Source organism: Solanum verrucosum, unplaced genomic scaffold (genome assembly GCF_900185275.1).
Source record: "Solanum verrucosum unplaced genomic scaffold, falcon-dt-bn FXZP01000182.1, whole genome shotgun sequence".
Taxonomy (NCBI): Eukaryota; Viridiplantae; Streptophyta; class Magnoliopsida; order Solanales; family Solanaceae; genus Solanum; species Solanum verrucosum.
Window position 1 is genome coordinate 860,048 of NW_026020378.1, and position 18,012 is coordinate 878,059.

Below are 18,012 nucleotides of genomic sequence, written 5' to 3' on the forward strand. Positions count from 1 at the left end.
TTTCAGGAATACAAAATATCGTATAAATTGATGGAAAGATTATGTATTTATGGATATTTTTCATACTTTCCATGATAAAATTATTTAAGTATGGAAGTGCAAAATTTGAAACAATGATTGAAAAAGAAATCAAATAAAAAAATAGAAAGTGAGAGAGAGGGGAAAAACGTCATAAAGGAAGAGAGTGAAAAAGGAGTTTGGATCATTTTCTTAAATGAGACCCAATTATTCACTTGTCAAAGAATAAATGAAGCCTCATATAAGTTTTGTCTACCACATCATATTTGTGCCTCACTCATAATAATATTTTTTTTATAAATTTGAGGGGCTCTACATCCTACACATGGTCACAGGTCACGTGGAAACATCCCCCAACTGTCTTAATCATCCTCATTATGCCTTAAAATAATAATATTCCAATTTTGTCGAGTAATTCAACTGTCCGGTTAAAATCCAACCATGGTTACTTTTTAACTTATCAAGTGTACAAGAAAATTCAATCAATGTCCCTCTTCTCTTGCGTTTCAACACACAGTATGGTGTGTCAGTGTGTGTTGTATATATAAATAAATAAAAAACAATGTACAGTGTAGTACTTACTATCAACTTACTGACTTCTGCTACCGAGTAGAGTTTGTTGTTGTACACCCTGTAGAAAGTGACAAACCGACACCCAAACACTACTCTTAATCCACTGCTTTCCACCGGCGCGGTCGCCGTCGCCGTCGCCGTCGTCGCAGTGCAATGACTACTCGGAGGAGATCATCCTCCCGGTTGCAATCCTTATTTGTGAAGTTCTCTACTGTTTCAGCAATTAGAGTATTGCTACTCTTTCTAGCTTTGGCATTTGCATTTGCGCTTCCAGAATCAGATCAGTTGCTTAGTGGAGGAAGTAATGGCACACGTAATGGTAGTGAATTCAGCAGTGGACCTCGGAGTAGGCCTAAAGAGGATAGTTTTGCTGATATGATCGATCGAGCACTTGAAAAAGAGTTCACTGAAAATGATAAGGATGAAGGTTTCTGTTCTAGATCTGAATTTCTCACAGTTTATATAACTTCGTTTTTTTTTGTCAGAGCGTTTTGCGAATTGTCACTGTTGAATTGGCAACTGGAGATATTAAATCAACAATCTAATCAAACTTTCTCTAGACTGAACAATTTGTATGACTTGTTCTATTGTGTTGTGGTTAACGCATTGAGTCTCCATCTTGGTTGTAAATTTTCATTTTCTGCTTTCAGATACCTTATTTGTTAATTCGGCCTGGTAGGTAGTTCCATTAATTGCTATATCTAGTAAAATAAATAATATGTATGAAGATCTGCTTTTGTAGTTATTTTATGTAGTTTTGGAAGATTGGGAAAGTAGAAAAAAGATCAGCTACTAACTGATTGAGCATATATTTTTCCTATTTAATTGACAGTTAATGATGCGGGCAGCTTCAATAATAGTGTGGCCGAGCAGCAGGTGTGCACATCTTACATTATCTCTCCACCTCTTCTTAGTGAATTATATTCTATATAGTGATTGTTATAAGTTCCGTTTGAATTGCTGTGTGTAATTATTCCATTAAAGAAGGTGACTTATTCTAAACTACCTAACTGTTGTGGTAGAGTTATTCGGTATACTGGTGAGAGGATGAGCTACTCGGTGGGTGATGTCTGCCAAATTACATCCTCAAATGGGAATATAGCAGTAGCTGTCAAAATATAGTAACCCAACTAGGTTAAGGTCGAATCCCATGGGTGTGGTGAAAAAACTTACAATTTGCTATTGAAATCCAATCTAATGACTACTATTTCAAATGGGGTTTTAAATGGGGAATTTTTAATTAAATTAACTACATTGTTTATATCGAATTAAAGACAAACTAGAGTTATTGTTTCTAGATAACGGAATTCAAAGAAACAGTATCCACTATCAACTCATTCGGGTGTATTCATTGTGCAAAACTGACAAGTCTATTTATCTTCTAAAGTCTCTCGATGGAATTAGAAGAATTTCACCTTAAGTTCTTTCGGCACTTGAGTGTCGCATTATTTGTTCATCATCATATGCCTCAGGTTAGCTATTCTATCTCTAGCTTAAGCTATTAGATGGGAGTTGGTAGCCATTAGAAAGAATCATTACGAAAGAATCTCAACGCACAATAATCACACCTTCATGCAAAGATTTTAGTGTGAAGAATCTATTATCCTTATTCCAATTCTAGATTCCATAGCGCGAGTTATGAGATTTAGCTACTCATAACTAGTTGCAAATAATAAAAGCAATTGTAATAGCTAAAGAACAAACATGAAAAAAAAAAAACCTTTGATTAATGCAACTCTTGCTAGAGTATCTTGTTCGTACCACAGTAATCTTCTATGAAAGCAATAACTAAAACTAAGAACAATTAGTGGAGTAGTTCGTAGCAAAGAATAATAAAACTTATTTTCTATTGATAATGTGTAACGTTAAGCACATTGTCCTTGTGATCTATTTATAGTAGTGGAAAGAAAATCTCAATCCCAGTCGGACTCTGCTTTGACTTTGTCAACTCTGGTTCCGCATAATATAGATGTGCGGTGTAGACCCCATCACTGAGCAGGATGCCCGCGCCACGAGGGACATTGCGGACTCCATCTGCTTTTCAGTGTATCGCATGTCCATCGCAAGAACTTTCAGTTGCTGAATCTTGTTTTCACTCGGGCGCAATGCAGAGGCCAACATGAGGTGCATGCCCCGCATCGCAGTCCACCTTCTTCAGCTTAGCTTGGCTGCATTTTAGCCTGGGATGCTTTACTTTGAGTAGTAATCCCTCTTTTGGGTCAATCCTCGCTTTTTTAAGCTTGAAATCAATCTAATCATATATATTAGCTCATCACAACAATTATACAGAAAACACATGGATATATGTGAGCTTATACTCAAAACTTAGTTAAATTATGGGTAAAATATCGTGCTTGATGCGTAAATACACCCCAGATCATGGGACACCAAAGTCATCAGAAAAGAAGGTTGAAGAATTTCCAATGACAAGGGAGTAGATTTATACATGATATGTAAGTAAAACATCATAATGTCTCAAACAAATGAAAGAACACACAAACTCGTAATTTGTCTTTAATACCTTCCTATCATTTTCTGCACTAGTAAGTATTTGGGAGTTGGCCTTTCTTTTATTCTTCATCACTTATTTCTGTTAGTCCAGCTGGTTCTGAAGAATAAAACTAGTTACTTACCTTACAACTTGTAACAACTGAATGGTGTATTTTCCATTGTTTACTATCAGGTATATAAGTTTCATTCTTCTGTTTATTCTGCTGAGGTTTGTTACTGGTTTTAAACGTGTCACGTATTTCTAGTTCACCCATTGGCTAGTACTATGCTGATATGTATTTGAATAGTGCTTATACCATGACTGACATTCTGATTGGTGTTTCTCTTTAATAACTATTATTCTATTGTACTGATACTCCTTTCTCGCTTATAGCTGTTTGAATATGTGTCGCTTCAATGTTTTATCTCTTTCTTTTTCAGGCGGTGTTGGAGACTGTGGCTAGAGTTAAGCCCAAGAAAAATGACACAAAGAAAGAGGACAAGTACATACTTCGTACATTTTCACAAATTAACTTTCTACAGTATTCAACTCCTTCTTGATTCATGATTTTTATATTTTGTACAATTACTTTATAGATCCTTTCAGCTTCATCATGTTTTTAAACTTGATAATGACCATGGAGCAGAAGAAACACCAACATTAATAGATAGAAAGGTAAGCTTTTAGTTTTGTTTGCTTCTGTGCATGAGTTGTTTGATGGAGATCCATTTACTTGGAATGTAATGCTTGATATTTTGTGTATTCAGGACAATGTCTTTATCATATCTAATTTCAAGTCCAAGTATCCGGTATTACAGTTAGACTTGAGGTAAGCTTTCTACATTTGTATGGAAGCTGACAAGCATTTGTATGGCTCACTGTTGCTTGACATGTGTAATGCGTAGGTTGATATCAGATCTAGTAGTGGTCATTGTTTCTGCAACATGTGGTGGAATTGCCTTTGCTTGTGCGGGTCAGCCGGTTGGATCACTATCTTTTACTGTGTTTTTCTTCATTACTGATAAACAAAATGACCGATATTTCTTCATTCCAAATTGCACAATAGTGTTCTTCTTTTGTAGTTGCAAGGCATTCAAATTTCTAATTCTTAATTTATATTCCTCAGGTTATAACTGGATACTTACTAGCAGGATCTGTTGTTGGACCTGGAGGTTTTAATGTTGTCAGTGAAATGGTGCAAGTATGTAGCTTTGACAAAAAGGATCTTATTATTTGTTTTTTCTTTTCCTAATACAGTGGAGTTGTTCTTTCCTATAGTCTGAAGGTTCTAACTGAGCTTGTTGTAGTACTTGATAAGAAATGTGAAAAAACTGTTTTCACAAGTTTGGGCCTGTTTAAGTGAGCATCTCAGTTTTGTCAGCTTAATCAGATTATATGGGTTCTTAATGATTGGAAAATGGAAAATGATGGAGACTCGCTATTTCCGAAGAACTTTTCAGCTTGGTGGTTTCTATAATTGCAATTAAGAACAATTCAATGATCTTTGGAACCGAATTAATAAAAGTTATCTGCAGTAATCAACTTAGTGTAGTTTTCTTCTTAGCTTTGAATTCATTTATCAAGTTTTATGTCACTTTCAACCTGTCTCTGCTTATAGGTTGAGACAGTGGCTCAGTTCGGTGTAATTTTTCTTCTTTTTGCTTTGGGGCTGGAGTTCTCAACCACAAAGGTTCGCTAAATAGAAAGAAACATTACATATTTGATTTTCATTTTCTTGATAAAACAGTGCAACCATTATTGATTTATGTTATATAGACTGTGGGTTGACTCTGATTTTTGTGTATTATCTAGCTCCGTGTTGTTCGAGCTGTTGCAGTTCTTGGAGGCTTACTTCAAGTTCTTCTTTTTATATGTCTATGCGGAATTACAGCCTCGGTAGGTCTAAAATTTTCTTGTTTTATGTGGTCTGCTTTTTATGTGACTATGGGTGCACCATTTCTTATTATTCTAGTGGTCGCTTTATTGCTATGCATTGATCACAGTTACTGGGTAATCTTATTAGAATACATAGTGTTTAATATGTGTTGTATCAGGACTGTGAAGTTTGGTGCCTGAGTAGAGAGGGGGTGGGATGTGGGTCGATGTGGTATCTCCTTGTACTGCTTTGATCTTACATTATTGGATCTTAATCAGCATGACCAACCCTCTTTATCATCAACAACAAGAAGATATGCCTTAATCCCCATCTAGCTTACCAGCTATTTGAATCCTCACTATCCATTTTGCTCTATTTACCATTTCATTTCAATACTTGGGGTTCTACGCTAACCGCTCTCTATATTTTTTGTGACATTCATATCTCTAAAGAAACTAAAGAGACTCTAGCAAACATTGAACCTCGTGTAAATCTACGTCATGACCAAGTCTTGGTCCCAATTTGCCAATATTGCATATGTGGACTTTTTACTTCTATCATGTTTTGTTTTTTCCGCTAAGTCTGCCGGGATTTTGAGAGATTGCAGTGTTTTGAGATAACTTCCTTCAATGTGATTTTAGGCCTACGTTGTCCCCATTTAACATTGGGCCAGCTCATTTGGAGGTCTAGGTAGGGTGCGATAAATCCTATCAAACAACATTCTCACTTTTATCCTCTCAGTATTCTATTTTCTCCTTTTAGATCTTGTTTAACTTTATATAAGTGCACATCTACCTTAACATTCACATTTTGATGACACTAATCTTGCGGTACGTCGGACCTTTGAGGTCCAGCATTACCTAATAACAGTGTTAGTCTTCAGATGAACTTCCTTTAAGCCTGTGAACTACACGTTGTCACATGATCAATAAGCATATGCTTTGAATGTGATGCGTTGCCATGCAGGGAATGCATTTCATGTGCAACTTAGTGCATTTGATCAACAAGTTGTGAAATCACTAGCTGGCACATGTATCTTATGTGAAATAAACTGTTTCTTGAACATATTTGTGAATCCCCTTCCCTATTTGAACAATAGCCAGCAACTTAGTTTAAGCCTCTAAAATGAATGTGATAATTAAAAAAAAACATCAAATGCTGTATTTATCTTACGAGGGTGAACGCTGTTGGTTATTTTTTTAAATGTGGAAAATTTTGATTCTGTCTAGTGAAATTTAAATTGCATTCTGTATTTTAGTAACAGAAAATGTATCCAATACAGTCAATTAAAATGTAGAAGTTCTCCGCTTTACCTCATTTTATGCTTAGTAGGTCAGCTGAATAAATTGTTGAGCATTAAGATGTATACGCTTAGGTGACTGGCACATGCTTCTTAATTATTTTGACACCTGTACTTGTTGTAAGATTAGGAGAAAGTTGCTCCAGACCAGTACTATGTCTCACCTTTTATGTTTACTGTTTGCCAAAAGTTTTTCCCGTTTGTAGCAATATAAACTTGTGCAACTTGATGATTTTGTAGTTGTGTGGCGGTAAACCTTCAGAGGGTGTATTTGTTGGAGCATTTCTCTCAATGTCTTCTACAGCTGTGGTAAGCTTGTCCACATCCTTTCTATCTCCTTTAAGGTATTGTGGACTCTGGAGTCTCTGATGGTAACGGACTCTTTTCCTTGCCATAGGTGTTGAAGTTTTTGATGGAAAAGAATAGTACAAATGCACTTCACGGCCAGGTTACAATTGGCACTCTTATTTTGCAGGTGCTTTTTCTTCTGATTCATCTCCTGCACATCCTTCTTTCTTTACCATTTGCAAGATCTCACAGATTGAGACCTCTTTGAGTTATTATTCCGCACTTGATTGATATCTATTATTTGGAAGTTCTAGTTGAATATTATTTTATTGAAAAGAAGTCTAAATGGCACGTGGCCAGTTCAAGTCACAGAAGGAAAATAGTCTCACCACTATTTCATCATCACAAGAATAACACTCACTAAACATCAAACCACTGGAGCTCGGTGGTGCTATTAATTTTTCACCCAGAAGATATCACCACATAAGAATGGATCATAGTTAACTTCATACTCTTCCTTGGCTCAAAGAACAGGAACGTGGTGACTAAATTCCAGGTACTTTCTCGTTCTTTCAGGATTGTGCTGTAGGTCTTCTGTTTGCTTTGCTTCCAATCCTGGGAGGCACTTCCAATGTTCTGCAAGGGTTAATATCCATGACAAAGTCGTAAGTTTGCTTACTTGACTTTGAGCACTTTGTATTCCCTCTCTGTACATGCTTTGGTGCAGGTCAGCTATAGTTGTAAGAGTTAGTTGGTTTCTGTTTGCTTTCCTTCTCTTTAGAATCTTCTTAGTGAAAGGAAAAGAGTCCTCGAACATAATTTAGACCGTCTCATGAGAACTATAGATAGATAATTGTAACGCTAAAAGATAATTGGTTTTATTGTGTTTGAAGCTGATCAATCCTGCAAATAACCTCTTTACAGAGCTCATTACTGTATGAGAACTGTTTGTTCTATGCTATTAAGTTGTCTTGTATGTCTAGGCGTGCATTTCATAAGCAGCGTTTACCTAGAGGCATCTATTCAGTTTGGTAGATTTTAGCCACTTGACAATTGAATACTTTTATCAATAACTTTCCCAACTGAGATGTTGTAGGCAGGCCCATATTACTCGACAACATGCTCATGAGTTTTGAATTTGAATTTAGCTTCTTAGGAGTTCAATTTGTCCTGTTGAATATGGTAACAACTTGTCACTATGTCACTTGAGGGAGGGTTGATTATTCTTTTCTGCCAAAGGAATCTACCACATACTATCATAAGTGCTCAGATGGTTGTTGGGCTATGCATCCAATTCTGGTGATTGTAGAATATAAAATGGTAAACAAAGACATTGGCGAAATACCAATTCACTATAGAAGTGTATGGGCAGAGAACATGTAAGTAGGGATGGGACTAGGAGGTTTAATGCCTCTGGATCTGAAGTTTCTTTCAGAGGCTCATGAGAATTGATAAGCTCCAAAGTGGAAAACTATGATATATGCTTGATATAAACATGAAGACTTGAATCAAATAAAGGGTCTTTAGGTGATTAACCTGAATAAATGCATCTTTACCTGTTTACCATCAAAATGAAAAAGGCAAAAATGCCTATCAACAAACTTATGCATTATTATCTCGACATAGACATATAAGGCCTAGAAAGTATGTTGAAGATAGAGGTCCAACTAAATTATGCAAAGTGAAAGGTGGATACACCAACTAGTGATTGTATCAATTGTGAACACGTAGTGTCTGCCAATACTTCCTAATTTGGAAGGCAAGGAAGCTCCATTTGTCCATCTAAATCATGATTAGATGGATATGCATGGAAAAACTAATTTCAGAGTCTAGCAACCCATTAGTATATTGTATAAGCGAGAACTCTCTTCGCAGCAGATGAACTTATTGAAGAAGATATATTTTCATGAGAGTCTTCTAAAAGAATTTAATGGAAGTCAAATTTGATGGGTGGTGGGTTGATGAACATATTCCCTACCAGAGATTGTATAGGAATCATTTTATATTGGTTAAATGTGTAAGGCATAGGGAAAAGAGATTATTATGATGAGCACGGAAATAGTTGATCATCAAACGAATACCTATGGGAAGGTAAATCATAAAGAATCGCTACATGATTGTAGCAAAATTTCACCTAACTTCTCCAAGTTTTTTTTGACAAAGGTAACAGTTTTGTGTATTAATATTTAGCACTAAAGGCTGGGATCCCAAATTTACATCATGGAGCTACATACAATTGCGTGTACTTAAAACAAAACTAAACTAGATCCTACTTAATCTTACAAAGGACCTAGGATATCTCTAACCGCTATAGGATCATCTACATACTCCGAACTACACCAATAGCAAAAAGTGATTATGCAGTTCATTTTAATCCTGTGTAAAGGACTACTACTACTCTCAAAGCATCTCATATTTCTCTCCTTCCATATGGTCCACCAAATCACTGTTGGGACAATCCTCCATCTGCTTTGTTCTGTACTGCCACTGCCTTCATTGTTCCAGCTTTCTATAGCCTGACTTGCCCTTTGTGGCATGGTCCAGTTTGTGCCCCTGAAGCTGGTAAATAAGTGCCATAGTTGTCTAACCACCTTGCAATGAAGAAACAGATGGTTGATTGTCTCTGCCTGATGCTCACAAAAAAAACATCTAGGACACATATGTATTCCCCTCTTCATTAGATTCTCCTGTGTTAGTACTGCCTCTTTATTTTTGGGTGGGGAGTGAGGGAGTTCAGGATTGATTCTTGAGAGCCATGTAGTAATACTTCACCTTCTTAATGATTCTTTGCATTTAATCCTGTCTTCTGAGACAGCTGATATAATTTAAATATTCTGCAGAGCAATTAAAATGAGATCAAGGCTTTAGTATTTCTGTGTATTTGGTGCTAAATTCTGTAACTTTGGTACTTTTATTCTTTTGCCCTATTCTTTTGCTTAGAGGCAATGCTTTTAGACTGTTGTTAGTTGTGAAATGAGAACAACCTTTAAATGTTTAGCATGGAGAGTATGCAAGTATGGCATACTTATTGATTGGTCTCATGTAACGACTAAAGAACCATTTTGGGTATCCTTGTGAAGGAGAAGTTTCTTTAAATGGAATGAGCTTAGGAAAATTTCTTTTTGCAACTAAAATTTGCATTTCTTCTTTGAGTGGTTGCGTTTCAGCAGAAATGTCAGTTTCAACATGCCTCAGTTCTTTATGGTATTATAGTAACACCAACGTAACTCCATTCTATCATATGATGGTTGTTGGCTCTATTACGTAGTTGGCATATACTGAACTTACTGCCTAGTGGTGTATTACATAACATATATAATTAGCATACTGATACTGGTGTACCACTGTATTGTCCTCCATAATTCAACTTCTGGGCAATGTGGAAGGTGGGATTCAGAAAAGAAGATGCTAAGCTAGTACTTCTGGAATTCGGTGCTTTAAATTGTTTGAAACTCTTGCCTGACGTTAATTTTGCACCAATCCTACTTATTTATTGCATTATACTGATTCATCTATCAGCCAGGTTGGTCATGTTGCTCTCATTTTTGGCTATTTTGTCAATATTATCACGGAAGTGTGTTCCATGGTTCCTGAAGCTGATGATAAGCTTATCATCACAGGTATGAACTTCCTGACTCTAAAGAAGTCCCTTTGTTATCGAATAGCACTTTCTGAGATCTGTTGGGAGAGGAAGAATTAGAGAGAAATAAATTGAATTCTCACAAAATACTCCAAATACCTATTATAGGTGTGTTATATACTGTAGAACGTAGAGAATCAGTTAAGACCTTACTCTAGAAAGTACAACGGTGCATTTATTGCATGCTTGACCCATTTATATGGTCGCACATTTATTGTACTGCTTGACCCATTAATTAGGCCGGACTGAAACTGCTCCATGAACATTGTTTGTCAGTTTTCATGAGTATGACTAATTGTGGGCATGATGGTCACTGGTATTTAAGATTTTTCTGAGAATTCTAATTATGTCCTTTATTTCGCAGACTAATGAACTGTATCAATTGGCTTCAGTGGCATTTTGCCTCCTTGTAGCTTGGGTTGGTTATTCTTCTATCTCTCAGCCTTTGTACTTGTGTAATAAAATATGCATTTGGATTGTCTTTTTTCTGCTTTCTGGTTATGCATCAATTCCTGCTGAGTGCTGACCCAACCTCTCTCTACGTCCCCTGGTAGAAAGATTCAGGACTAGGACCTTTGGAATTGGTGTAAATATTTGTTATGGCCTCCTCAACATGTTGCAATGTTAGATGTGCTTGTTCTTATCATTTTTGAATTGAAACCTTGTTAGAATGCTCTTCACAAGGATATGTTCATATTGCCAAGATATTCCTAGTTCAAAATTCTTTAGCTCTTCACAAACAGCTCCTCAACTGCGCTGCAGTCAAGAAGAGCTCAGAACAGCTTGTTCATGCTTGGTCTGCCTTTTTCAAAGTCTTTTTATTCCAATTTCTTCGTCAAGTTTACCAAACTGTGCTTTATTAACGTGTTCTCTATATAGTGCATATTATTTTAGTTCTAGAATCTTTTACTCAAAAAGGTGCATGTTGAATTTGGTTCTTTTGGTGAATGCTAAGAACTGATTTTTTTACTTGTTTTCTTATCAATAATCTTTTTTTCTATTGTTTGTACAATTTCAGTGTAGTGATAAGCTAGGTCTAAGCTTAGAGTTGGGTTCATTTGCTGCTGGAGTGATGATTTCAACAACTGATCTTGCCCAACATACTCTTGAACAAGTAAGACTTCATTATGATTTTTGTTTTGCCATTACAAACATAGGGACAAGAAGGAATCACAGAATCAATGGGCATTAGGATATAATATAAGAAGCCTATCCGATATTTGAATAGAAGTTTATTGTTGCTGAGAATGTGCATTTGCCTGGTATTGAACTACTGATACAAAGATATACTTCAACTATGCCTGCTGAAGATTTGATTCTTATTTCTACCTTCTGAGAACTAATGTTTTCTTTTTAGTGTCCAAGATGTTTGATCTGTGTATACCCTGATTTCAGGTTGATCACAAACAATCTTCAAATGCTGCTCTTTGTCCAAAGCTTTATTTGTTCTACTTGCTAAATAATTGCAAACACGGTCTATAATAATTTGGTTGAAATGGGAGGGGACAGTGTTGGTTTCTAAACAAAAAAATTTGGGAAATAACAGGGAAAGGCTTAGAGGGAAAAAATTGCAATGTTGTCAAAGAGAATTATTTTATTAATAACACAGAGACATACATTTATAGCTTCAATTTCTAACTAAAAATTAGAAAAATATGCTACTAACTTATCTGCAAATTCAAATAACAAAGAAAGAGGAAACTAACTCCTAAATTCATGCCACAATGGACTCTAATAAAAATAATTTGAAATCCTAAAAGTTAGCAACTGATAAGCTGAATTTCTGCAAAAGAAATCTTTTAGAGATAATGCAACTAGTTGTTTTATTTCTACAATATTTTGAGACATATTTTCAACACTCCTCCTTGGATCAAAAATCATGCATTGTAGTCTTGGATGGAATTGACCTCGCGAATAAATCTGTTAGTTCATATTTGGTCTTGCAAGACTTGTGTTCATCTTGTCGTTTTGATTGAATAAGAAGTTTCTACCTCTCATTTCAACTTGTAAATATTTTTTTGAAACTGGTAAATGTGTATTCCTCAGCATTAAGGACATGCTGGACACCATCAAAAAGTGTTAGATAAAAAAAACAAAAAAACTAGAAAACAAGATACTTACAGAGATCTTAATAAATCTACAAACTGATCTATATCCTCTAAACCTACTTATTTACACCAAAAGTAGAAAGATATTATACAATTCCATTTAACTTTTTGGATGGAATTGGATCTATCTTCATAACACCTCCCATTTATCTCTCTCCAAACTGTCCACCAGATGCATTGTGGGATGTTCCTCCACCACTTCTTTGGACTTTTGCTGCCTCCTCCTTTCATCCAGCAACTAAGCAAATCTGCAGTATGCTCCGGCACAGTCCAGCTTTTCTTTGTTATGTTGAGAAATAGAGACCAAAGTTGTGCTGTAAAAGTGCAGTGCAAAAATAGATGACTGTTTGTTTCATTTGTCTCATTGCATAAGCAGCACCTGGAAACTATGATGGCCCCCTTTTTCTTCAAAACTTCTTGTGTCAGACATGCTCTTTTAACCACCAACCAAGTAAAGCATTTTACCTTGGTTGGGGATTGACTATTCCATAAGTTTCTCCATATTTTTGGTTGCCCTCTACACTGTACCCTTTCTTCCATTTTATAAACCCTTTTAACAGAGAATTGCCCATCAATATTGTGTTTCCATCTTAATGTATCTGGTTCAGCAGTAGTGCCATTGAAATCATCAATCCTATTTAGCAAATCGGCTACTCTATCGATCTCCCAGTCATTTAGCAATCTCCTGAAGAATAAGTTCCATCCTTGTGCACTCCACATATCATAAATGGTGCCATCTAGGTTGTTGCTTAGAATAAACAGGTCTGGAAAAACCTCCACTAATGGACTTTGCTCCTTCCAAGCATCCTTCCAGAATTTTATTCTTTTCCCATCTCCAACTCTCTTCTGCAAGTTCCCTTCCAATTTGGGCCATAGAGCTCTAATGGTCTTCCAGACTCCCAACTCCATAAGTATCAGTGCTCACATTGGTACACCATGGGTTGAGTTCACCAAACTTGTGTCTAATTACCTCCCTCTAGTTACATCACAGATTTGACTATACTTGAATTCAAATGACAGTTTAAATCTTTTTTTCATTAGTTGGCCAACACTCAACAAATTTTGATCAATATTAGGCACCTAGAGAACATCTGAAATTATTTTTATACCTGAACTTGTTTTGATTGCAATGCTCCCTTTTCCTTTTGCAGGAATAGTCATCATTTCCGATTCTGATTTTTCTATTTTAAATAGACATGAAGTTTTAAAATAGATTTGTCATATGTCACGTGGTTTGTACATCCTCTGTCAATCATCCAAAAATCACATTTCTTGGTTGAGAAGTATATTGCCACACATAAGTGGTCTTCTTCTTCATTGACAACTTGGGCATTTGCTTCATATTTTTGAGATTTGCTTTTGCACATCACAACTTCATGTCTAAGCTGGTTGCAGATTTTGCACTGTGCATCTGGCCTCTTCTAACATTTAAATGGAGGATGAACTTTTTTGCCATAATGCTGACAAGGTGGGTAATTTTTCCTTGAACTAATTCCTTGCTTTTGAGTGTTGTGTTTGACTACCAAAGCTCCTTCGCCATACCATCTTGCCTCATAAGCCTCTTGGCTCTTGTGCCTTCAATGTAGTTAGCAATTTTATCAAGGTAATTTTGGAAAGATCTTGTGTTTTCCAAGGTAGTTATGGATAATTCATATCTTTTCAGCATTGTAACAAGAATTTTTTCAACTATTCTTGAATCTTTAAACTTAGTGTCGAACAATCTTACCTTGTAACAATGGCAAGAAGTCGGTTCGAGTACTCATTCACGGTCTCAAATTCCTTCATCTTTTGCAACTCGAATTCCCTTGTTAAATTCAACATCTTTATGCCTCGCATTATTTCTCCCTTGGTGTATTCTTCCTTCTAATCATCCCAAATTTCTTTTGTTGATTTGAGAGCCATAATTCTCGTGAAAATTGTTGCAGACACCAACAGTAAAGTTGCTTTCATCTTTGATTTTTTAATTTTTCTTTTTCTTGTGGCTTTTGATCTGGGCCACAGTGAGATTATTGAGTGTTTTGTGGCTTTTGATCTGGCCACAATGGGATTATTGAGCAGCAGAAAAACGGCATAATCCTCTTCTATGACCCCAAAGATCTAAAGCCTCAAAATAAATCTCCATTCTTACTGGCCAAAGTTGATAATTTTCACCATTAAAGACAGAAGGAACTATTTGGGAAAAACTATTTTCAGAATCCACCTCACTTGCAGGTCCCTTGAGAAAATAGCTCTAGATATCAATTGATGGTTTTTAGCAAAGAATTAGGGAAATAACACAGCAAAATAATGAGAGAAAAATACTGAAATGCTGTCAAAGAAAATTATTTTATTATTAACTCAGAGACATACATTTATAGCTTTAATTCTAACTTAAAAAATAGAAAAATATGCTACTAACTTATATGCAAATTGAAATAACAAAGCAAGAAGAAACTAACTTCTAAATTCTAAATTCAAGTCACAGAGGACTCTAATAAAAATAATTTAAAATCTTAAAAGTTAGCTGTTGCTAAACTGAATTTCTGCAAAAGATATATTTAAGAGACATTCTCAACAGAGAAATATTTAGTTTCTGAAGATTGATTACAATGTTGATCTAGTTGTGAGTTGGCTATTTAAAGCCCTCCTATGTTTAAGAAAAATATTGAGAGACAGTGTAATCAATATTTTAACCCATTTTATTGCACCATCTTTTTTTTAAAAAAAAAAACAGGTTTGTTTCATTCATCATCAGGTGATGTGATGCACCTTCTATCTATTTGAAGTTGGTTAAAGTAAGGTCATTGTGGAGTAAGAATTTGATTCGCTTAATTTACAAATCAAACCACAAAAAGATTGCATCCATATGCATAATTTGTAACCAATTGTAGTTCTTTTGGAGGTGAAATAGGACTGATCTTAATAAGTTCACTAGTTATAATATCATTTATTCATGTTCTGGACAATCCATGGGATTAAGAATGATTCTCATGTTCCTCGTTATGGAAATTGCATTGAGAAAGTAATGGGATTACTATATTTGCTTTTCTTTTGACAAATAAAGAGACATTACGGACACAACTATTATCGTTTAATTTGCAATGCGCTCTGTGTTCTGAGTCCATAGTAGATTCCTTTATATGGCCTGACTGTTTCTGAGCTTTTTGAATGTGTTTGGTTGGTAAGTAACCCAAAACGGGGATTTTTTCATCCTTAATCCACGTAATGATATAAAGATTGAGCTTTTCAGTTTGAGTAAAAGGTCTGGTGTGTATTCATCAAACAGAAGTAAAAGTTCTGGTGTGTGTGGAAGTAATTGGAGCACTCTAAAGAGAAAGCGATTCATTGTCTTGTTGTACAATCTAGTGCAGAGATTAAACTTATACTGTTTCTTCCTTTCTCTGCTTGATACATTTGGTTTACAATCTAGTTCAGAGATAAGACTTATACTGTTTCTGCCTTTTTCTGCTGGATACATTTGGTTAAGATTTCTTTTGATGCAGGTTGAACCCATTCGCAACTTCTTTGCAGCTCTTTTTCTTGCCAGTATTGGGATGCTCATCCACGTTCATTTCCTCTGGAACCATGTTGATATACTACTTGCATCAGTGATATTAGTGGTCATTGTTAAAACTGTTGTGACTTCTGCAGTTGTTAAGGCCTTTGGCTACAACAACAAAACTTCACTGCTAGTATGACTCCACTTCTGTGTTGAGTTTTAGCTTTTTGTTGTATAAGTAACTAACTTTTGTTAACAAAGGGAGATTGACATTTTGTAGGTTGGAATGTCTTTAGCACAAATAGGAGAATTTGCTTTTGTGTTGCTCAGTCGTGCTTCTAATCTTCATCTAGTTGAGGTAATTGATACTACTGTTCTCTATGTGACAGGATTTTCTAGTTGCTTATCCAACTTTTGAAAGAGCCTAAAGGATAAAAAGAGAACTCACACTGCATTAAATCCTTTCAGCCTGCCATTACTTTCCAAATAAATCTCTTCCCCAGCACTTCTATCTGATAGGAATTCATTAGTTTGATGGATGAATGTGCAATTACAACTTTCAGGGTAAATTGTACCTGCTGCTTCTAGGGACAACAGCTCTCAGTCTGGTATGAGCTATTAACTTTATTTTTTATCTCCTTAAGGGGTTTCCGTTCTGAATGATGCTGCAAATCTTATCCATTTTAGAGTTATATTATTATCTTTGACTATTAAGACCCATAACACATGTCTTCTCTTTTCTCACTTATTTACTTCTATGTCTGGAAATTGAGTTACTTGTTATTGGTGAAGGCTTATCTTCAGTCTCTCAGTACAAATTACAGAGAGATAATGCTTATACATCCAAGGTGCATTTAGCTAGGGGAAATTTACATTTCGCCAGGATACTCATGCGTCCTTTCTTAGTATTTTAAATTAACTTAAGAGCCATTTGGACTGAATTTTTGGAAAAACTTTTAAAAAGAAGCTTGTGTAAGTTGAAAATGTGTTTGAACAGTTTTAATTTTTTAAAAGATTTTTGAGCAGATGGTGTGAAAAAGAAAAACAGCTCTTGCACTTCTTCAAATTCAAAAGATTTTGTTCAGATTTGTGCAAAGAAATAGTTTTGGATTTTTTTAAGAATATCGTATTCCAAAATATAACTTCGGTTTTTGCAAGAAATATGCACAAACACACCCCTTCCCATAATAGTGTTTCGTGTGCCAGTGGAAGCACGTGCAGGCAAGAGATAGAGAGATCAAAATAGAAGTACCCTCTTAAATGAAAGCATCTCCATGATTGCATATGAAGAATAACTCATGTTCTATTCACTGTCTGTCCTTGATTCTTTTTTTCTAGCTGAATTATGACAAATCTATGGGCAGGTGACTACGCCATTGCTTTTCAAGCTTATACCTGCTGTAGTTCACCTTGGTGTGCTGCTTAGGTGGTTCCCACCTGATAGTCCAAGTGAGGTAATTACTCCCTTGGTGGTCATGCCACGAGGACAAAGATTCACCATTAGCACTAGTTGAGGCTCATGAGTATCTCATTTTATTAAATGTTCTCTTGGACTTATTCATTTGCAGTTTGGATTCAAAAGTGACAATTTCCGATCTGATAGTGCTAAACAAAGGATTGCACTGGTATCCAAGGATCTGATTCACGAAGGTTAAATTTGTGAGCAAGGTCTAGATGGCCTATTTTGCTTGGAAAAGTATCCTAGTTCACAGCCTGAATGGTGCTACAAAGGTTGTGGACTCTACTATTTCTTGCCTCTTCCTAATGCGAGGGACTTGATATGTTTTTCTTGTTATATATCTTGACCAAACTAGAGAAAGGCAAAGCTATACATGCCTCCAAAGGGGGACAGACCTGGATACAGAGGTAGTCTAACTGCAAACACAGCTAACAAGTCGAAGCATCGTTCACCCTAAGGTAATAGATAGTTTTCAAAGTTACTTGATTCTTTCTTATTTGTTCCTTATAATTGTAAAATAATTTTGGTATATGATGTAATTGTAACTACTATGTGAATTCTCACTCTAATTTCATTTATGTTCCACATGTAGTTTCCACAATGTAACTGTTCATGTTTTTATGATACGAGGTCAGCTGTATAAAAATGTCATGCCTTTATTTGTTGTTTTGTGAAAATGATATTGTTCTTTACTTCATCTTTTCCTTTGAAATTTTGACATGGACCAATTTTCTTTATGATCACGCCCCATCTATTAGCTTATTATGGTAGTTAGCTCACG

General features: G+C 35.7%; 1 protein-coding gene across 1 annotated transcript; it reads left to right on the top strand.

Moving 5' to 3' along the window:
• The first annotated feature begins 640 nt into the window (after window positions 1–640).
• On the top strand, window positions 641–17,908 carry LOC125838725 (K(+) efflux antiporter 4). The gene is made up of 20 exons (XM_049517766.1): window positions 641–1,018; window positions 1,424–1,467; window positions 3,523–3,584; window positions 3,679–3,757; window positions 3,850–3,911; window positions 3,988–4,063; window positions 4,209–4,283; window positions 4,701–4,772; window positions 4,895–4,978; window positions 6,499–6,567; window positions 6,656–6,733; window positions 7,123–7,211; window positions 10,070–10,166; window positions 10,551–10,604; window positions 11,205–11,300; window positions 15,777–15,965; window positions 16,053–16,130; window positions 16,336–16,380; window positions 17,137–17,226; window positions 17,341–17,908. Exons 1-20 carry the CDS (start codon window positions 745–747, stop codon window positions 17,425–17,427), a joined length of 1,800 nt encoding a protein of 599 aa, XP_049373723.1. The 5' UTR covers window positions 641–744; the 3' UTR covers window positions 17,428–17,908.
• Window positions 17,909–18,012: the final 104 nt, after the last annotated feature.